The sequence below is a fragment of the Dipteris shenzhenensis genome, chromosome 7 (assembly GCF_047967505.1).
Source record: "Dipteris shenzhenensis isolate YYH24624 ecotype China chromosome 7, Dip_SZ_1.0, whole genome shotgun sequence".
Taxonomy (NCBI): domain Eukaryota; kingdom Viridiplantae; phylum Streptophyta; class Polypodiopsida; order Gleicheniales; family Dipteridaceae; genus Dipteris; species Dipteris shenzhenensis.
Genome location: NC_141602.1, coordinates 52,078,353 through 52,100,308, shown reverse-complemented (window position 1 = coordinate 52,100,308; position 21,956 = coordinate 52,078,353). Strand labels below are relative to the sequence as shown.

Here is a 21,956-nt window from a genome sequence, read left to right as displayed (position 1 = left end):
TCACTATGAAAAAATCAGCTTAGAAACCATTGGTGTGTGAAGCGAAAAGGAACAACCACCTGGGATGTGGTGGGCAAATTTGATTTGAAACGAGACATGGGTGCTTGACGCGAACGGGTTGTAAGAGTGTACCACAAAGATGTGATGTTATTTCTAGTGGTGTGATCGGTGACGTGGTCCTATTGAGGGGCACACTGTACTGGACGAGTGGGCACGGGGTCCACAACCAAGGTTGAACGCACGCAGACACACACCCGATAAACACAAAGGACCACAAGGTATGATAGTAGGTGAACTCAAAAACCCAAGATAAAAACCTCTTAAACCCTAAATGACATAGACCGAACCAAGGCGAAATTGGAAGGGCGCACGTGGGTGAGTATATAAAGACGAGGAGAGAAACAGTAATGTATCAACAAAACGCGGTCTTCTTCTTCATCACCTGTTTTTGTAAATCGATGGGATCTGTGCTCCTCGCTTCCAATTGCCTTCTCAGAAATCCCTCCATCCAATGAAGACATCTCAAGCATGCCTCCCCCATTAGCCACACCTTGTTTTTTGATCCACCCCAGACCCCATCCCCATCCATTGCTCCAGCTTCTACCTATTTTTGGCAGCTTTTAGGCCTTGCAGCCTCGCGGATCGTCCCTCATGGCGGATTACGAGGACAACGGCGATTACTATAATAATCAGGCGGAGTCCCCTTCCAGAAAGCACAGCGATCGTGGGGCTCAATTGAATGGAGGCAGACGTCACGAGGTGGGTTTTGAGATGCTGGGTGGTCTGTGGCTTCGGGTTGCGACAATGTTGCAGGCTGGAAGTTGCATGTCCGTAGGAAATCTTGCGCCACGTCTGTTGAAGTCTCTGTCGTAACGCGTCAAATGAAAATTAAGCTGTGCTGTCACTAGATTCGTGGGAGCCCCTGGCTACGCTTATACTCTCTGTAATCTGTATACTGGACACACGAAAGAATCTCCAAAATTTATTAAACGCGTGTTGAGTTTGTGTATGGAGACTCCAATACAAAAGCACTGTTTGTCGACAAGCAAAGAAAGGAGACTATTGAAGTCATTTTTCCAGATTCTGCTGGGGTTTCGACTTCTCTGACATAATTGAAGAAGAACTGCAACTGCTAGCTTAGGTTTCGACTTCCTCTATCGAAGAAGAACATAACTGCTACCTTAGGTTTCATAAATATGGCTCCGTTCTGCTTGCTTGGAACCTTTCTTGCTCTCCTATTGTTGTTTTCCTGAAACCAACTCATGTCATACGCTTCAGCAGTCCGAACAATTTTTTTTCTTCTGGGCTTTGCGCCTCATGGATTTGGCTGCCAACCATTCTTGGCAGTTTATTTGCATAAGTTCAATTTTGAGCTGACTGTGTTCATTTTCATTGACATAGACTTTCTGGACATCTTGCCAAGTGCTGCAAGAAAAGCTACGTCGGTTGCGTGAATTTTGGTGCTGTTGCCAAAAGGTTTAGTCCGGTGTCAGATCTATAATTGATTGTAATATTACTCCGTGCAAAGTGGAGTAGCCGACATCTTAATATTTGCTTTGGATGCTAATCCCCTAGTGTAATTTCAACATCCTATGTAGTCGCTGTACTTCACAATTCTTTTTTTTTTCCTTTTTCCATAAGAAAGGACCTGCTATATTATGCTTTGAAATGCATACAATATCTGTTCGGATCTAGGATACCTCCCCACTAAGGAGGAGATGGGGGAGAATGACCAGCAGCATGGGAAGGGTTAGAGAGGAGCCACGTGGGAAGAGCCACAGGGGGCTGAATTGTGTGTGAGGTGTGAGAAGTGGCTGCCATGTGGGCAGCAAGGAATGCTACCACATGGGCAGGTCATGGAGCCAGATCAGAGGCAGGTTTATGTTGCAGTAGCATGGCCCTGTGGGCAGGTACCATAGGGCTGCAGCCCAGGCCAGGTAGGGCTAGTCCTGATGGCTGTAACAGGCGCTCATGAATGGGGGGACTGGGCCATTTGTAGGCCTCACCGGCCAGCTTGATAGGCAGCTACAGGTGAGGGCAGCCAGCCATCACCATATAAAAGGGGACCATAGAGGGGGTGAGGGAGGCCAGCCATCACCATATAAAAAGGGCCTTGTGCCCCCATTTCGGCATTCCATTCAACTAGCTCTGCAGGCACTGAAGCTTACTGAAGGCATGTGGCAGAAGGACCGGTTCCAGTCAGCAAAGGTGGTGTGCGCAGCAATTTGCTGCTAGGGCACACGATGGCATAAGACACAAACACAGATATGAAAGTGTGCAGCCAACAAAATGTACTCTCCAATGTATCGGGAAATTGGAGTAGATGTGTGGTTGTGGGAAGTCTTCCGCTGTGAGGATTTGGTTGTAGCAAGCAAGCTCACTATTTTATTTGGCATGTTGTCTGGACATTTATTGGTGCATGCCTAGTTTCTCTGACAATATCAACTATCCACCAGGGAGTTGACAAATGAGATGGTTTGGAGCCTACTTGTCCGGGTATCTTTTGCAAAGGTAGTCACAGCTGACACTTCATATAGTGTACAGCCAGCTACATACAGGTCGATGTTGGGAGCTAATACATGATACATTAATTATTCTAAGCCTTTTGTGCAATCAATTGTGCGCATGGACACCACCATAGTAAGATGGTGTAATGTATGAACCATAGAAAAGTGATATCACTGCAGTTGATGATGACCAACATGTTTGATTAGATGAGATAGCCAGCCGGGCGTGTGAATTCCTGTAAAAAGAACTCGAAGAAAACACACACGTGTGATTAGTAAACATATGCATGAAGCTGAAAATGAACAAAGTCACAGAAAATGATCTGGTACAAACTGTTTTGAAGGGTCTTGTTCTATAGGAGGTATCCCTAAGAATGTTCCTGGATTCATCTAGGTATATGCTTCTGCCGTATTAGCGGACATGCAAATTTCACCTTGTGAAGTTTTCGTCCAAGTTGCGGCCTGCTGGTATTGTGATAATTCTTTCTATCTTAAATGGTGAGTTGCCCTATCAACTAGATTTAGATTTAGATGCTCGTTGGGGAGAGACTAAAATGAAAATGTTTAGACTTCACAAGCAGTTGTAGCTTGAATGAAGAGATCTTGGACTACCTTTTGATTAGCCTTCTCCTTTAGTGCTAGCCTTCATCATGGCTGAGTCTGCCCTTCACCTCCGGAGTGCCGACAGAAACTCAGTACGAAGACTTTGTATAAATGGATGCTCAAGTATGTGTGGGTGTGTGGATTTGTATGTGTGAGAGCATAGAGTCTGCCCTTCACCTCGGGAGTGCCAACAGAAACTCAATACGAAGACTTTGTATAAATGGATGCTCAAGTATGTGTGGGTGTGTGGATTTGTATGTGTGAGAGCATATTTTTATACTATGGTCTACGCCCACTGTTGGGCGCTGATGACATCAGTGGGGATGTCATAGTAGCTAGTCCTTGCTATGCATGATGGAGTTTATGGTTTTCAACCTTGTGAGTGGCTATCATGAGATTGAAACTGCACTATGTTGTGTTATTAGAGGATGAGTTTGGGAATGTTCCTGGATTCATCTAGGTATATATCTACCAGTATCTGCTGGTAGTCGTCCCTGATATGTGTATATCTGGGGCATTGTAGGGCTACATATGCCTCTGTCTCGACTGTCTGTGAATCACAGAATCTGCAAACTCTGGCATGTCGTGGCAAATTCAGCCAAGCTCCTTTCTCTATTGCCAAGGTGTGTGATCGTGTGCGGAATCTGGCAATATTCCTGTGATAGAGAAAGGGATGGGAGTGCTGATGTATGGCTGAGCAGAGGCATCTGATGTCATGAATGATGACCAACATAGGGGGTTTATTTGATCTTGGTAGTATTCTAACTTTGTCTTGTTTTCTGCTGTCAACCATTGGGCCTGTAGGGTGGGACAACTGGAATTCTTGTAGATTGACCTTTTCAGGTGCCATAGTCAAGTAGAGAGAGAGAGAGAGAGGGAGAGAGAGAAAGAGAGAGAGAATTACACAGGATAGAAAGGTCACAGCAAGTTCAACTTTCAGCAATTGACTTAGTGAAAGTGAACTGAACTATGTATATATTGCAGTAACAAAATAGTGAATCCGTGAACAAAGATGTTCCAACAATGTGAAGGAGACCAATGCAGCACCAGAATTCTTGCTCCATGCACCTCAGGGAGAGTAGGAACAAGCTTGAAAGTGCAGGGAGAAGTGTTTGGAGAGGCTGGGGTGGAGACTTCTATTTCCATAACTGGCTGACTGGCCCTTCTGCAGGCCGACTCAGATTTAGGGTTGGCCGACCTGCTTCTGCTGATCTGCGTCTGCGGGCCAGCCTGGTTGCTGGCCTATAAATGGCCCACAGCAGGGTCAGTCTCTCCCATACATTGGGGCTGCTGCACTGCAGCCTCAATTATTTGTTAGACATAACCACAACAGAGGGTACGCAGCGGAAGATGGATAGAAAAGCCCAGGAACTCACAAAGTGGTGCTAGGGTGGGAATCCAAAACTTCTCTACTTAGTGTGCTCGACATTAATGTGCAAGCTAGTAAATATTTATATTTTTCCATCCAATGAACACAATGCAAAATGAGTCGAGAGTCCCTCCAGTGTTACGCTCTAGTCGAGGTAGCATGACCTCGGAAGAATCAGTCGACATTTCCCTTTAAAGGATCTATTTCTGTAATATATGTGTATGCGCTTCATGTAAATGATCGGGAGGGATTTAATGTCAAGGTCCTAGGTGAGGGCTGATAGCACCAGACTAGGTAGATCTAAGGCCAAGGGCCTAGTGCAATGATTGTGCCTAGGGGCAAAGGAATTAATGCATCCCAAGAGAGGGGTGGAATGTTACATTAACAAGGCCCTATATGGATGACATGTGGCATCTAGATCTATCTAGGGAATTGGGGCTTGTTGAGGCTAGAGAGAGAAGAGAAGATTATTATTCACGTGGAATTTGGAATGAAGATCTCTGCTTGCTTGTGAGCCTCAACGAGAGATGGCTGGGAGGATAGACATGGTGCTACTCCCGTGATACGAATGAGAGAATTAGATCTAAGATTGTGATAATTGGTATCAGAGCTCGTGGAGAGATCAAGGGACGTGAGTGTCAAATTGATTGGCGCGGGCCTACACCAGCAGGTCGTAGAGCGCAAGAGCGGGAATTCGTCAATCCCTCAGAGTCTGACCGCGTTGCGATCATTCTTGGGATTTGTTCAGTTTTATAGAAGGCATATCAAAGGATATTCCGAAATAGTATCGCCATTGACTGATCTGACCTCAGATAAAGTACCTTTTATTTGGGGACAGAATCAACAAGAAAGTTTTAACACCATAAAACAAGCTGTGGTCACAGGACCGGTGTTAAAAATAGTTGATCCCCAGAAACCGTTGTTCCTAGAAACCGATGCAAGTGGCATTGCGGTAGGAGCAGTCCTGCTTCAAGAGGGAAGGCCAGTAGCCTTTGAAAGCAAGAAGCTTTCTCCCTCTCAAAGGAATTGGCCAACTCATGAATTGGAGTTGTATGCTGTTATCCATGCTTTGAAAACATGGAGGCATTATTTGTATGGCTCAGAGTTTTATGTGGATGTGGATCATGATACTCTGAAACATTTTTGTAAACAGCCTGACTTGAGGGGCCGCCAAGCTAGGTGGGCAGAGCTCATGCAGGAGTTTAATTTAACGATTCGGTACCGAAGAGGAAAGGATAATAAGGTAGCTGATGCGTTGTCTCGCATTATGCACAACCTGAGTTTCACGGTATTAGAGAGTGCTCTAATGACCGAGATTAGAGAAACTCAAAAGGTGGACGAGTTGGTCCAGAGCTTATGGCCTAAAGCTCATGTGTTAAAACCCGGGGAAAATGAAAAGGATGACCTGGCATCCAGAAAAGGCCAAACTTATGCAAGATATACCATAAGGGATGGTATGCTAGTTAGAAATGGCAAGGTTATAGTACCTAGTAAGAATGATCTCAGGCAGAGAGTCATTCGACAGTGCCATGATAGCCCGTGTGCGGGACATCCAGGAGTCGAGAAGACATATGATCTCGTGAAGCGAGATTTCTTTTGGCCAAAGATGAAAAAGCATATTCATGAATATGTGACACGGTGTTTCTCGTGTCAGGTAAGCAAGGCCGAGCGGGTGAAGCCACCTGGACTTTTACAGCCCTTGGAAATACCACTAAGTAAGTGGGAGAGCATTTCCATGGACTTTATTGTAGGGCTGCCTACGACACAAGGAGGGTATGATTCTATCCTTGTGGTGGTTGATCGTCTAACCAAGATGGCTCACTTCATTCCGACTAGAGAGTCTGTTAGTGCCCCGCAAGTGGCGGATTTGTTCATTAGACATATATTTCGTGTGCATGGATTGCCTAGATTCATAGTGTCAGACAGAGATATAGATTTACCGGTCATTTTTGGACAGCGGTATTTGAGACACTAAGGATTGAGTTGGGAATGAGTAGTGGGGATCATCTTGAGACGGATGGTCAGACGGAGAGAGTCAACCAAACTTTAGAGGATATGCTGAGAGCATATGGTGTCATTGAGGCAACATACGTGGGACAAGTGGTTGCCATTGTTGGAGTTTGCCTACAATGATAGAAAACATTCCTCTACCGGGTTCAGTCCGTTTGAACTGAACTATGGTTATAGACCAGCAAATCCAACTATAGTTGGAGTACCTCAGAGAGTGCCTAGTGCCGCGAACTTTGTAGTTCAGATGCGGGAGATGCTAGCACTTGCGAGAGCTAATATCCGCCAGGCTATGGATAGAGCCAAGGTGTATGCGGATGAAAACCGGTCTATAAGAGTATTTAAGGAAGGAGAAAAAGTTTTTCTCAGAGTTCCTTCGCACTCAAAGTCGTTGACTTCAGGAGAGTGTGCTAAGTTATCACCTCGATACTGTGGGCCGTGGTTAATTCTAAAGAGAATAGGCAGTGTAGCCTATAAATTAGAATTACCACAGGGGTGTAAGGTGCACCCGGTTTTTCATGTTTCGCGCTTAAAGAAATTTTTGCATATTGGTGACTCACTAATCGAAGGTGTGGTTTTGTTTTAGGAGATAGAGGATATTGCAAGGCGCAAACCAACAAGAATCCTGGACCGAGGAACAATGCAAATACGAAATTGGAAGATACCCACGGTGTTGGTTGCATGGCATGGTCAGCCTCTATCCGAAGCTACCTGGGAATCCGTATATCAGTTGCGGAGAGTGTTCCCAGATTTTATCATCGAGGACGCTGATGTCTGAAGAGGGAAGGATTGTTACGCTCTAGTCGAGGTACCATGACCTCGGAAGAATCAGTCGACATTTCGCTTTAAAGGATCTATTTCTGTAATATATGTGTATGCGCTTCATGTAAATGATCGGGAGGGATTTAATGTCAAGGTCCTAGGTGAGGGCTGATAGCACCAGACTAGGTAGATCTAAGGCCAAGGGCCTAGTGCAATGATTGTGCCTAGGGGCAAAGGAATTAATGCATCCCAAGAGGGGTGGAATGTTACATTAGCAAGGCCCTATATGGATGACATGTGGCATCTAGATCTATCTAGGGAATTGGGGCTTGTTGATGCTAGAGAGAGAAGAGAAGATTATTATTCAGGTGGAATTTGGAATGAAGATCTCTGCTTGCTTGTGAGCCTCAACGAGAGATGGCTGGGAGGATAGACATGGTGCTACTCCCGTGATACGAATGAGAGAATTAGATCTAAGATTGTGATATCCAGAGCATGGTCCTCTGTCCGAACCAAAATGTTGTCCTCCTACCTCTGTTTCTAGATCCAAAGGCATGCTCCCGTAGAGACTGTTACCATGTATTGATCCATGCACCTTGCTGCCCTGAAAGACAGCCAAGAGTGAATCCCTTCCTGCACCTAGCTCCATCCTGGTCGTCCTGAACGTAGGCCCAAATCTGCTGTTCTGCTGCGTCAGTCTGCTTCTTGAAGGCTGCTGCAAAAGATGATTTATGCCCCAAGACGGGCCGACTGGGGGTCTAGATTGACTGAGCCAGCCAACCCCTTCCCCACTCTCTAAAGCTGATTGAGGGGGAGCCCTTTCGAGGCCTTTGCAGGTCCCACCTGGTAACGTGGCTGACCTAGGCTTTCCTGCCCCTGCCCCGACCTGGTCCAGGCCATTTTCCTGGCCGTAACATGCTCCAAAACAGGCGCAAACTCTGCCCTGTTGTTCTGCCCCTGTTCAGGGACCTCTCCTGTCTTGGTTTGGCTCCGTGTACCCTGCTCCAGATCTCTGCACAGGCCCATGGTGCAGCCATCCGTACACCGCCTGCAGCCTTGCTGCTACGTGTCCTTCCACGCTGGAATCTCGGTACAGATCTGCTACAGATCTGCTCCAACCTTCCTTTGACAACCAGCTGGCCATTCTGTACCAGATCTAGTCTCTAGAAGAGCTTCTGTCTGGCAGGTACATTCCTTTTTATGCTGCCCATGTCGCAGCCCTTATATTAACCCTAAGTACATGTCTCCCATGCTCCCCTGGAAGCCCTAAAATGAATCTGTAATCAGCCTGAAAACCCTAAAAATGAATCTGTAGTCAGCCTGGAAACCCTGACGCAGCACTTCCTAGGAATTCACAACCAGAGCTCTAAATTTGCAGCAGATGAGAGGAGATCGTAGCAACTGAGCACAACTGAAAGCATTCTGGTTCAATTCGCAGCAGATACACAGCAGTAAAGGATTCAAATTCCTCTGGGAAGCAGCCTGGTTCAATTCGAATTTCACACCAGACACACACTAATAAAGGATTTGGCTTTCAGAGGAAAACAGGGAAAGCATGTATCTGATCACTTCTTCTGAGAGGGAACTGCAACGAATTGCTTCTGGGGACTTTCGAAGCCTCAAATTTGAGGAGCACCCAAGGTCTAGTTGCCTCCGATGCTTATCTGCAGCTTTCTTTTGTTTTTCCTGAGATTTGGACAATTGTGGTCCGAACTTGCTCAAAAGTTGTTTCCAGATCTCAGACATACTGAACAGTAGCTAAAATTTCATCTTTTGTCCTAATGATGGGTGGGAGAACAACACTATGTGTCCGGAAGTGTGGAGCAGATTTGCTCATTTTGATTCTTTATTGGATGACATGCTTATCACTGGGATTTGCAGAAATCTTTTGCCATGACAGATATGGGTCAGTGGCATTGTTATCCCAGCATCAAGTTTGCTCATTTTGAGGCGGGCATTATGATGAGCCAGTTAAGCATATTGGACCACTCTTGCATTGGTTTCACTTTGAGGATTGTAAGCGAGTTTTGACACTTTTGGAGCCTGGCATCCATTTCTTCTCCAAGAATGGGAGTGATCCATCTGATGCTATCTATGTCAGTAAGCTGTTGGTTGCCTGATTTATCTGTTCCGCTCTCGGCCTAATCTACAGTATCCCATTTCCCGTTAAGCAGGTTTATGCACAAACCCGATGTACAACATTTGCAAGCAGTGAACACCATTACTTGAAGGGCACACATCATTTGAGGCTTCTCTATGATGATAAGTCTTCACTGCATGCTTCACGAACAATGACTGGGTTGGTAGTTACGACTCGAGGGTGTCGCACAGTGGCATGTGTTATGCTTGGGACTTCATGTATATCTTTGGTTAGCAAGCAGCAGCCTACAGTTGCTACTTCTAGTTTTGAGGGTGAGTACATGGCAACCTTTACAGCTATTGTGTAGTGTGTTTGGCTTCGTACACTACTTGCAGATCTTGATGTTAGCCAAACATCTTCTACTACCATCTAGACTGATAGCCCGATTGCCTTGGCTATAGCATGCAATCCTATCTTTCATGTGTACTAAGCACATAGAGGTTCACTATCATCATGTCATGGAGCAACTGTTAGCTAGAGACATACAATGGTCCTATGTTTCGACGAAGGACAACTTGGTAGATCTCTGATACCACTTTAGAGTGAAGGAGTGTAGTGCAATGGAATGAGAAAACTCAAAGAGTACTCTAGTGTAGAGCAAATGAAGAGTGCAATGGAACGAGAAAGCTCAAAGAGTACTTGCAAGAAATGGATAATGATGAAAGTACAAGTTTGGCCTATAGTATACTAACCATAGATACAACTAGGTTTAGATGCTTGTCTGGGAGAGACTAAAATGAAATCGTTTACTCTTCACAAGGACTTGTAGCTTGAATGAAGATATTTTGGACTACTTTTTGATTAGCCTTCTCGATAGCCTTCGTCATGCTGAGTTTGCCCTTTACCTCGTACCGACAGAAACTCTGTACGAAGACTTTGTATAAATGGATGTTGAAGTATGTGTGGGTGTGTGGATTTGTATGTGTGAGAGCATATGTTTATACTATGGTCTACACCCATTGTTGGGCGCTGATGATGCTAGTGGGGATGTCATAGTAGCTAGTCCCTTCTATGCGTGATGGAGTTTATGGTTCTCAACCTTATTAGTGACTATCATGAGTATTAAATTACATTGGTCACTGCTGAATTATATCTATAATTCTAACAGGATGGACATATGGGTCGTATACAACCACCAACTAGCCGCCCACCATCGCTTACTGCCACAAACAAAGTGTGATGTGAGTGAATAAAAAGGAGCAACCTTGTTTTACACAGCTTTGTATAGATTTTATATGAGTTAAATTTAGATGAGCTAGCAGGAGCGGGAGGCTTGAGGGAGCAGCACACAACTTGTGCTTTACAATGCTCTCATTCTAGTGTCATGCTTTTTGGAAAAGGTGCTAGGAACACAATAAGCAAGAAGGCAACAAACCTATGTTTGGGACACATGGACATACAGGGTGTATATAGTCACCAACTAGGCATCCTAAATGACTCACTCCCGCAGACAAAGTGAGTATAAGAAAGAAACCCTGTTTACGCAGCTTCGTACAAATTGTATATGAGTTAGGTGCAGACTCCCAAAATGTCCTCTTTGCAACAAAGTCCAGTGCCATTTACATGATTTGACACCATGTCGCAAAATGTGCCACGAACATTAAACATCAAGGCAATGAACCCACTAGTGGGCCATGTAGATGTGTCATTGTAGGATTATCATAAGGGCCCCCAGTGTCGGCTTACAAAAATTCCAACTCATCCTTGTAGGATCTATGTCACGAGCTATCTGTGTATAAGCTTCACACATGAAGACTCGATGGGAGCTTCTAGTAGAAAGGATCTTTTGAAATATGTGGATATTTGCTTAGTGGCAAGGTTTGGAAGGATCACTAATGTAGCATAGTTGCCAAAGTTGACATGGATTATTGGTTCTTAGTGATAAGTTGTGTCCGAGGGTGGTACAAGTTATTACTTTGTAATTTTTGCCACAATGGAGTAAGGGTTTTCTTGGTGAGGGATGCAAAAAGAAGACTCAAAATGTTTTGTTGTGATTGATGGAATGTTGTTTTAAGGATGAATTTAAAGAACTAGACATAGCTTGAATGAAGAGATTTTGGACTACTTTTTGATTAGCCTTCTCCTTTAGTGCTAGCCTTTGTCATGGTTGAGTCTGCCCTTCACCTGTGGAGTGCCGATAAAAACTCAGTACCAAGACTTTGTATAAATGCTCAAGTATGTGTGGGTGTGTGGATTTGTATGTGTGAGAGCATATTTTTCTACTATGGTCTACCCCCATTGTTGGGCGCTGATGATGTTAGTGCGTGATGGAGTTTATGGTTTCAATCTTATGAGTGATTATCGTGAGATTGAGACTGCACTATGTTGTGTTTTTAGAGGATGAGTTTCGGAATCTTCTTGGATTCATCTAGGTATATAGTTTTACTAGTAGTGAAAGATATGTGGCTAGATTCAAGTATTGGATAGTGAACTCGAAGCTTGAAGGCAAGATGGTTTATGTTAAGGTTTCATGAATTCAAATTCACTTTAACATATAAGGACCTTTTACTATGCTTAATGGATATAAGGAGCTTTTATGATGCTTAATATACTTTGGGATTTCATCTCCACTGATAATCAAGATTCAATATTTCCACATTCTCTTTGTTGGACTTGATGTAATAGCCTCTTTAATTGGTTGTGAAGATCTATTGTGAAAGCCATTGTTTCATAACCATGATGGACGCAAGCATAAGAAAGTTCAGGACTCATCTTCCTTGATGCCATCAAATATTTGGCTTCTTTTGGGCACATGATTTATTTTCGACTACTAGGGATTGTGTTTGAGTTTTTGTCTATAAATGCAGCATAGTTCTCGTGGCTCCCATGAGTCCAGGGGAAAGAGTCATAGGAGAGATCATGAACGTGACAAAGATCATCGACATGGAGATGATAGAGGCAAGAGTGAAAGAAGTGACAGGGACAGTGAACGCAAAGGTCATAGAAGCCATGATCGTGAAAGGGGACGTGACCGTGACAGGTAATGGCAACAAATGGATGCATGTTAGGGTCATCTTACTTCATGTTGACCATTTTAGTGTGTGATTAGTGGTGTTTCTCCTCTATCTTTGCCACAATCTTTGTCTTGTTTAGTGTGTGCACTAGTTGCAATCACATGCTCTTTGAAATTATTTGATGCTTCCTTACTACATTGCAGTTGTTTCTCTCATACCACACATTGGGTGCAGGCGCAGTTATGAATTCGATCGTGATCGAGAGAGGCGGCATAGACATAGATCTCCATCTTGGTCAAGGGGTAGGTCAAGGGAACGCTCAAAGTCACGTTCACACTCTGGGTCTCGCTCTCGTGATAGTAGGAGGTAATGCTCTTTATGCTTGACTTGATCTAAGGTCCCATTGTTTTGCTCCTTTTATTTTGGATGTGAATTTTATTTTCTTGGTACCCTTATTGAAAGGATGCTATTGGTTACAAAGCTTGACATTACAGTTGCCAATTTAGCCCATTTTGTTTTCAAAATTTTGGACGAGTCCTCGATCTTTTTGGGTTTGAGGTGATTGATGAAGATGAAGCCTTCTCATTGCATTGACTAGTGATGGACGTGGGTTACACTATGGACGTGTACAAACTAGCTTGAGATGTACCTATGTGGGCATTGTCGGTCCTTTTCAAAAGAGAGAATGAATGCTTGACTTACTGCATTTTGGGAATGGGTTCAAATATGGTAAACCTTTCTCTAGAATATGAGGAACCTTGTCTCGTAATGGTTAGATCATGAAGAAGAGAAGGGCGATCAAGTGGTAAACTGTTGTGGTCCTAGAATATGATGAGTTCAAAGGACACCATGACTCTTTGTTGATGTATCAACTTTCAAGATGCGTTCAAATATAGCACCATGCATGCCATGCCTTTGGATTGCTCAATCTCCTAGATTGAATCTATAGGGCTGTTTGAGTAAGTGGCTCCTTTACGGGTGTTGACTCGAGCTTGATCTTATGGCAAAGTCCTCTTCATCAAGAGGGTGGGGCTTGTGTACGCATCCTACTGATTCGCACATGGATATTGGGATTGCTACTTTCCTCCAATAGTGTGATGCGGTCCCAATTTGTCTGTGCTTGATTGCATTCCATTCGTATGGATGCTAGTGAGGGCTGTGCGGAGTCTTTAGCTTGAACCATTAGAGCCAATATACGTCATTGTGCTGCCTTTGAAATCCCTCATAGGTGTGGATTCTATGTTTCAGACCTGCACAATCCACAAAGGGGAGAGCTAGGGGTCTTGTGTCCTAGCTATTCCCTTCCTTGAGCATGATGCCTTGGCCTAGGATCTCCCAAGGCTTCCAACACTATAACTCTCATAGAGTGTGAGACATCATTTGGGCATTCGCTCCCATAGCTAGACCCCTCCTAAATTCCACTAGGGATGCAGAGTTACTTTTAACAATCCATCCACAAGCTTTGGGGACAGCCCAAAATCATCATAAATAAATTCAAAGCCATGTTTGAGAGCTCTCCTGTGGATGAGGATAAAAATACAATCCTCGAAAAACAAATTTTCAAGTCAAATCTTTGAAAATTTTTAAAGGAATAAAGACCGTTGTGTTTCTAAAAGGTTGTAGCTAGGACCAATTCTAGGGTAAGGACCAACGACCCCAAGGGCCCCTTGAACTAACTGACCAGCCAGCCCTAAATGGGCCGACTGGCTGGTCTGTTTGGGCCGATCAGTCTGCCCCAAAACAGCCCTTTAAGGGCTCACAAAACTAGGGCCCTTTGGCCCACACTTCTAGGGCTTTTGGCTCTCCAATCAAGGCAGGGGCCCAGCCTATATAAGGCATGCCACTGCCCACTGGCAGCCCCATTTGCTGCTCTACCAGGCCCCATGCAGCCTTGTACACCTGCGCTCCTGACCTGCCATGTCCGCGCCTGTTTGTCCTGCTGGTTCTGCCCTCTGCCAGGCTCTTCTCCAGCGCCGTACAATTCCGTACACTGCTGATGTCAGCGCCATGCAGATCCATCCTAGCTCCGGGTACCTTCCATGTTCTTTGATGTGAGGTGCTGCCCATGTGGCAGCCCCCTCTCTTCTTTTCCTCTTGGGCACATCCTGCCCTAGGTCTCCCTCCCCCACGCTCTCCTCATTTGGGGGCTTACAGATGGGGAGAGGACCATTCCAACATTGCTCACATTAATACAGACAAGGGGGGTGACTACGTGTCGAAGGAGTTTGCTGTTTTTTTTGGCTTCCCGTGGCATTAATCATCGATGCACGGTGCCTTATACCCCTCAACAGAATCCCGTGGCTGAGCGGAAGAATAGATCAACGATGGAAATGGCCAGAGGCATGTTGAAAGGCAAACATTTGCCTAATAAGTTGTGGTTGGATGCGGTCATGTGTGCAAATTACATCTTGAATAGATGTCCTACACACCTTATGAGGCTTGGACGGGTCGTAAGCCTTGCATTTCCCACCTGGATGCTTAGCTTATGCTCGTGTGCCTTCACAGAGACGCACTAAGTTGGATTATAAGGCTGTTAAATGCATTTTTCTTGGGTATAGTTGAGAGAGCAAGGGCTATAAGCTATATCAGCCCCGCATGGGCAAGTGTTTTGTCAGTCGGGATGTTGTGTTTGATGAATCTTCCACTATGCCTTTGCTGGACTGTCAGAAATAGCCCGTTGTTGCCCCAGACATATTTGACAGCTTGATGCCTTTGTTTGCATCCGATGCTCGGGATGATGTTCCATCTGAGGTTGTCCCTCCTCCATTTGTTGGTCATTTGCAGCCCCATGTGCATGCAGAAATTCAGCCTGATATGCCTATCATTGACCAGGATCATTTGCACCGGGCTCTTGACCAGGAAAGAGCAGAATTTCAGGAGCCTAAAAAGGTACCCCGTTGGCTCCTTGACACATTAAAAGACAGCAAACAAGACACTCCTTTGCCAGCCCGTACGAGAGCAGCTATCCAGAAAGAGCATGCTAGTTTTGTTGCTTATGCTTTGGTTGCTACAGCATGCAATGAAGAGCCATTATGTCATCAAGATGCCTTTCAGAATGATTGTTGGATGAAGGCCATGCAAGCTGAATTGGATTCTATCCATCAGAATGACACTTGGGAGTTGTGTGATTTGCCTTATGGCAAGAATGCCATTGGAACTAAGTGGGTTTACAAGATCAAACGGAAAGCTGATGGTTCAGTGGACCGTTACAAAGCCCGTCTTGTTGCTAAGGGCTATGCTCAGCAGCATGGCATTGACTTTGAGGAGACTTTTGCTCCCACTTCCAGGATCACTACCATTCGCATTGTTATTGCCTTTGCTGCCCACTTTCTTTGGCAGATACATCAGCTTGATATTAAGATAGCTTTCCTTCATGGGCATTTGCAGGAAGAGGTCAATTTTTTCCCAACCTCCTGGCTTTGAGGTTGAAGGTTCTGAAAGCAAGGTATGCCGCTTGAATAAGGCCCTCTATCGATTGAAGCGGAACCTCGGGCTTGGTATTCGAGAATTCATTCTCACTTGCTCACACGTGGCTTTCAGAACAGTCCTATAGAGGCTACCCTTTACATCCGCAAGCATGGGACAGATTTGCTGATTTTAGTCCTTTATGTGGATGACATACTTGTAACTGGGACACATGCTCAGCAAATTGCAGATTTTAAAGTTGATTTGCAGCAGACATTTGCTATGTCTGATCTTGGTCTTCTGCACTACTATCTGGGCATTCAATGTGCTAGCAGTGGGGGGGGCATTTTGATGTCACAATCCAAGTACATTGGACAGCTTTTGGAGCATTTTCAGTTTGAGGATTGCAAGCCAGTATCCACACCATTAGAGATTGGTTTTCACTTCTCTTTTGAGGATGGCAGCGGTACATGTGATGTCACTCTCTATCAGTAGGCAGTTGGTTGTTTGATTTACCTATGCCATACGAGACCTGATCTAGTATGTTGTCTCACAATTGAGCAGATATATGCACAGCCCATCTATGTACCATTTGCATGCCGTGAAGTGTGTTTTCAGATATCTTAAAGGCACTCAGCATTTAGGCCTTCTTTATGGGGCTGATACTTTACTTGTCATGCATGGGTTCACTAATAGTGATTGGGCTGGTTGTTCTTGAAGGGGGAAGGTGAGTGGTAGAAGTACATGAGGGAGAGAGTGAGAGAGAGAGAAGACTCCAAATGTGCGGGTGTGAAGTGATGAGCCACACCACAAACTCTTAAGTTTTATTAGGATTAGGTTTTCCCCCCTATGACTGTCTTAAGACAGTCATAGGTGTCATAACTTTAATAAAGGGGTGGCAATGTGCCTTTACCCCAACAACCTCCCACCTAAAGGCCAATATGCCTAAAGGGGAGAAAAGAATAAAAATTACAGCAATATACAGTTACTGTATACAAGACCATAAAATAAGAGTGGTCTCATCCTAATCCCATGATGTGGCGGCAATGTGCAAACCGCTCTGTAGGCAAGCTCTTAGTGAGCAAATCTGCAGGATTATCATCAGTATGTACCTTCACAAGCTCAAGTCGCTTGTCTTCCAGTACCTCCCTGATGAAATGATATTTTACATCTATGTGCTTGGTCTTCTGATGAAAGACCGGATTCTTTGCCAACATGATAGCACTCTGACTATCACAATGCAAAACTGGCATATCTCCTGTAATGCCCAAATCTCCCACCAGCCGAGTAAGCCATATTGCTTCCTTGCAAGCCTTAGTGGCTGCAACATATTCAGCTTCAGTAGTTGATAGTGCAACGCATTTCTGCATTCGAGACACCCATGATATAGCACCTCCTGCAAATGTGAAAATATAACCGGTAGTAGACTTCCGGTTATCTGCATTCCCTGCATAGTCTGAATCTGTAAAACCATGCACCAATGCATCCTGCCTACCATAGCATATGCACAAGTTTTTGGTACCCTTGAGATATCTCAAGACACCTTTCACTGCTTCCCAGTGCCGCTTGCCTGGATTTGCCATATACCTGCTGATGACTCCCACCGCAAAAGCAATATCCGGACGAGTGGCAACCATGGCATACATCAAAGAACCAACTGCAGATGCATACGGAACCTTGGCCATTTCAGCCTTATCATCATCTGATCTGGGGCTGTCCTTACTGCTGAGTTTTAAATGTGGAGGCAACGGGGTACTAATAGACTTCCCCCCCTCCATTTTAAACCTCTGCAGTACTTTGTCAATGTACTCCTTCTGTGACAGAAACAAAAGTCCCTTGGACCTGTCACGAGTAATCCGCATGCCAAGAATATGGTTGGCATCACCTAAGTCTTTCATGTCAAAAGACTTATGCAGTTGTTTCTTTAAAGCACTAATCTCATGCTGAGATTTACTGGCAATCAGCATGTCATCCACATATAGAATGAGTAGCATCAAACTGCCATCCTTTGCCCGTTTGGTGTACAAGCAATGATCGGTTTCACACCTATGATACCCTTGGGACTGCATGAAGGCATCAAACTTCTTGTACTATTCTCTTGGTGCCTGCTTGAGTCCATACAAGCTTCTCTTGAGCTTACACACAAGCTGCTCTTTCCCTTTAACAGCATATCCCTCTGGCTGACTCATATAGATCTCATCATGTAGATCTCCGTGAAGAAAAGCAGTCTTCACATCCATCTGACATAAATCCATGTCCTCATGAGCAACAAGAGCTAACACTGCTCTCAAAGTAGTCATCTTGACTACAGGGGAAAAGATCTCATCAAAGTCAATGCCCTTCTCCTGCTTAAATCCCTTGGCAACCAATCTGGCCTTATACCTCGGTAAAGCATTTGAATCCACTTTGACTTTGTAAACCCACTTGCATGGCAAAACCTTTCTGCCTGCAGGTAGCTGCACCAAGTCCCATGTATCATTTTGAAGTAAGGAGTCCATTTCTGACTGCATGGCTTTCTCCCACTTCCTTTTCTCTGTTCTTCCCATAGCTTCCTTGAAGCTGGAAGGCTCACCACAATCTGTCAGCATGATAAAATCAGCCACATTGTTGGCTCCTAGAACAAACCTGTCAGGAGGCCGTTGTACACGGGTGCTCCTCCTAACAAAATGTTCCGGATTAGGCTGCTGTCCAGCCTGTTCGTCATGCATGACGGGTGGCTGTACCACCATATCTGGCTGTTCTACAGCCCCATCTGCTGGCATATCCAGTGGTGCATCATTGGCAAAATTATCTGGCTGATTTCCAGCCTGTATACCCTCTTGAACAGGGTTATCTACAGCAGCCTGCTGCTGCATATAAAAGGGCATTCTTTGCTGTCCAACATCATCATAAATAACCCTCCTGTATTCCACAGGTTGCACGGGTTCCTTGTGTACACTATCCTCTTTAAAGATGACATCATTGCTGCGTATAATCTTCCGTTTAACGGGATCCCATAACCTGTACCCCATTTCACCTTCGTCACCATAACCCATAAAGATGCATCTGAAAGACTTTGGCTCCAGTTTGGTGCGCAGTTCTTTGCATACATGAGCAAAGCACTCGCAGCCAAATACACGTAAGTGCTTATATGAGGGTGGCTTGCCAGGCCACACCTCCTCTGGCACTTTCAACTCCAAAGCCTTGTTTGGCGACCTGTTAATAATGTGAACTGCTGTTTGCACGGCTTCTGCCCAAAAGCCATGGGGCAATGCAGCATAAGACAACATACATCGAACCTTCTTCTGAATAGTTCGATTCATTCGCTCACTTACACCATTTTGAGATGCATTATGAGGGGCTGTGAGTTCCTGTTTGATGCCCTTAGCTTCGCAAAACTGCACAAAAGCATGTGACACATACTCACCCCCATTATCGGATCTGAGGCATTTCAGCCTGCGACCTGTCCGATTCTCAACCTGAGCGACAAACTTCTTGAAAGCATCTAAGGCATCGCTTTTATGCTTCAAGAAATAGACCCACACTCTGTGTGTGGCATCATCAATAAAAGTAATGAAATACTTTGCACCCCCTAGTGATCACTGTGGCATCTCACACAAATCAGTGTGCACTAGATCAAGCGGTGCTCTATTCTGGGGAGTTCTCCTCTTATGAGGAGTCACAGAGTGCTTGCCAAATATGCAATGATCACAAGTAGGCAAATCTGAAAAAGAAAGAGACGGCAGATAACCCAAACGTGACAGTTCTTGCATTCCTTTAACAGACATGTGTCCCAACCGGCTATGCCACAATGAAACCTTTGGCAGCTCGGTTATGGCAACAACATGATTACCCACACTGGAAACATAAAGAGGGTACAAGGTATCACTCTTAAAACCCTCAGCCACTACAACTTGGCCATCAGTAATCACCCATTTGGAATCCCCAAATGTGGTGTGGTAACCACTGTCATCCAACAAGCCAGTGCTAATCAGATTTTTCTTGATTTGCGGCACATGGCGAACACCATCAAGCATAAATGTGCGTCCATCAGGGAACACTATCTGTATACTGCCAATCCCTGCAATCTGACATGCATAGTTGTTCCCAAGGTGAACAACTCCATGAGTACCTGTGTAGGAGGTAAACCACTCCCTATGAGGAGTAACATGAAAAGAAGCACCTGAATCCAAGAGCCAGGTGTGCATGTCATGGCCATCAATAACCAATGTGTGTGCAATTACAGCAGAAGAACATAATACCTCATGTCTGTCACTGTCACTGTCCTCTGCTGCAACATTCACTGCATCCAAGTCATCTACCTTGGCCTTGCCTTTGCCTTTGCTTCCACTGCCTGCATCCTTTGTTTCAGCCTTCTTGGCTTTCTGATCCCGTATAAACTTGAAGCACTTAGACTTCACATGTCCCTTCTTGCCACAATAAAAGCATTCAATGTCCTTTTTACCACGGGACTGACTTCGGGATTTGGACTTACTAGCAGATCTCCCCTTCTGCTGAGTCCTGCCTCTTTCCTGTACCTGCAAAGCATTTGAAGACTTGTTGCCCGCATTATTTTTCCTGCTCATCTCCTCCATAAGGAGAGAGCTCTCTACATCAGCATATATAAGAGTGACATTCGAATTAGACAAGGTGGTCTTGAAAGTGTCCCAACTCTCAGGAAGGGTACACAACAAGAAAGTAGCCTTGAACTCCTCATCAAGGTTCAACCCCTGTGCAATCGGCTGTGTAAAGATGGCATTGAACTCACTCAAGTGTGAGGTCATAGCCGTACCTTCCTTCATGCGAAGATCAACCAGCTTCTTCAACTAATACACCTTACTGGCTGAACTCTTTTGGGCATACAACTCTGCTAGCCTCTGCCATACACCATAAGAGGTCTTTTCAGCTTGAACATTGTACACAAGAGAATCACAGAGAGTAAGCATGATAGCAGCCCTCGCGGACAGATCTAGCTCCTCCCATTCATCATTTGACATCCCAGATGGCTTGACACCCTTTACCCTTATGGGCTTAGAAATCTTCTTAAGCAGAAGTACATTCAAACACTGTTCTGCCCATAATGCATAATTGTGTGCCCCTTCCAACTTCTTTATGTTCAGAATTGATGATTCACTTCCCCCTGATGCCATATCAGATAAGGAAAGTACCTGACTCCCTGTAAGTCAAGAAAGACTGAATAAAATTCTGATTTCTCAGAAAAAACCTGCTCTATCAAGAGCCAGGAGCACTCACAATAGTGCTGTTTTTTTACTGTCAGAAAATCTGCAGCACAACAGAAAATTTCTCTCCAGTTACTGTACCTTCTGACACACTGTACCGAGTTCAAATAGGCATAAAAACAGTAATTTCAGAATGCTGCAGCTGCTCCACAAGTGCTTTAACAGTGCATCAAGAGCTGACAAAGCACAAAACACTGCTGTAAACACTGCTGCACTGCTGTCCTGATCACTTCTCCCACCTCAGATGAGGTATTGCACTGATTTAATATGCATAAACCACTTGGCATATACTGTTTTGATTACCGAAAAAAAAAAAAAGAGCTCCAGACACTTCAGCCTGTCACAAAACCTGCAACAGAAAATGGGATAAATCCCAAGCAATTACCCTTCTGCCAAGGGAATAAAATGCATCTGAAGATCTCTGACAGTAACCCAAGTGCTCTCAAGCAAAATCTGGGCAAAAGCCCCTTGATCTGACACTTGTACCAAGTGAAAACAACCTCAACAATGAGGGCTAAGGCATACAATGTGCAAATCTCTCTGACAAAATCAACTAACAGTGTAATGCAAATACTGCCCTGTGTAGAAATGACATACACAGATCCCAACGTACAAACACTCAATGAGGAACCTTTTGAGCACTGTCAACGATGGACAGTTAGGGACCGAGTAAACTCGATGCGCCCTGGCCAAGCGTGGCTCAACTGAGGTTCTTTGAGTGTTGCACAAGAAATGTGACCTGCAAGAAAATGTCACATCCACACTGCGGAAATCGAGACAAATGTGTGCACTCTGGCACCACACTACCTCAAGGCATACAAAGCATCAACTGCTGGGCAAAAGCCCTATGATCTGCTCACCCGTAAACTGAGATTCAAACCCAGTAAAAGCATATATCCTCTGCAAGATCAAGGCATTACCTTCCCAAAACAAAATAACTGTGTGCACTCTGGCACCACACTACCTCAAGGCATACAAAGCATCAACTGC

At 44.7% G+C, this 21,956-nt stretch overlaps 1 protein-coding gene across 3 annotated transcripts in view; it reads left to right on the top strand.

Annotated features, from left to right (window-relative positions):
- Nucleotides 1-359: 359 nt before the first annotated feature.
- The window catches only part of LOC147900481 (splicing factor U2af large subunit B-like), a 76,364-nt gene continuing 54,767 nt past the window's right edge, over nt 360-21,956 (top strand). For 2 of the 3 annotated variants that reach the window (XR_015541270.1, XM_087376527.1), the window contains exons 1-3: nt 361-759; nt 12,196-12,368; nt 12,577-12,708. Coding sequence is in view for 2 of the 3 variants with exons in the window: in XM_087376527.1 (XP_087232653.1) it covers nt 652-759; nt 12,196-12,368; nt 12,577-12,708 (413 nt within the window). In the remaining variant the exon portion in view is untranslated. Of the gene's footprint in view, nt 760-12,195; nt 12,369-12,576; nt 12,709-21,956 lie in introns of all 3 variants that reach the window. The other variant, XM_087376528.1, reaches the window with a different exon arrangement.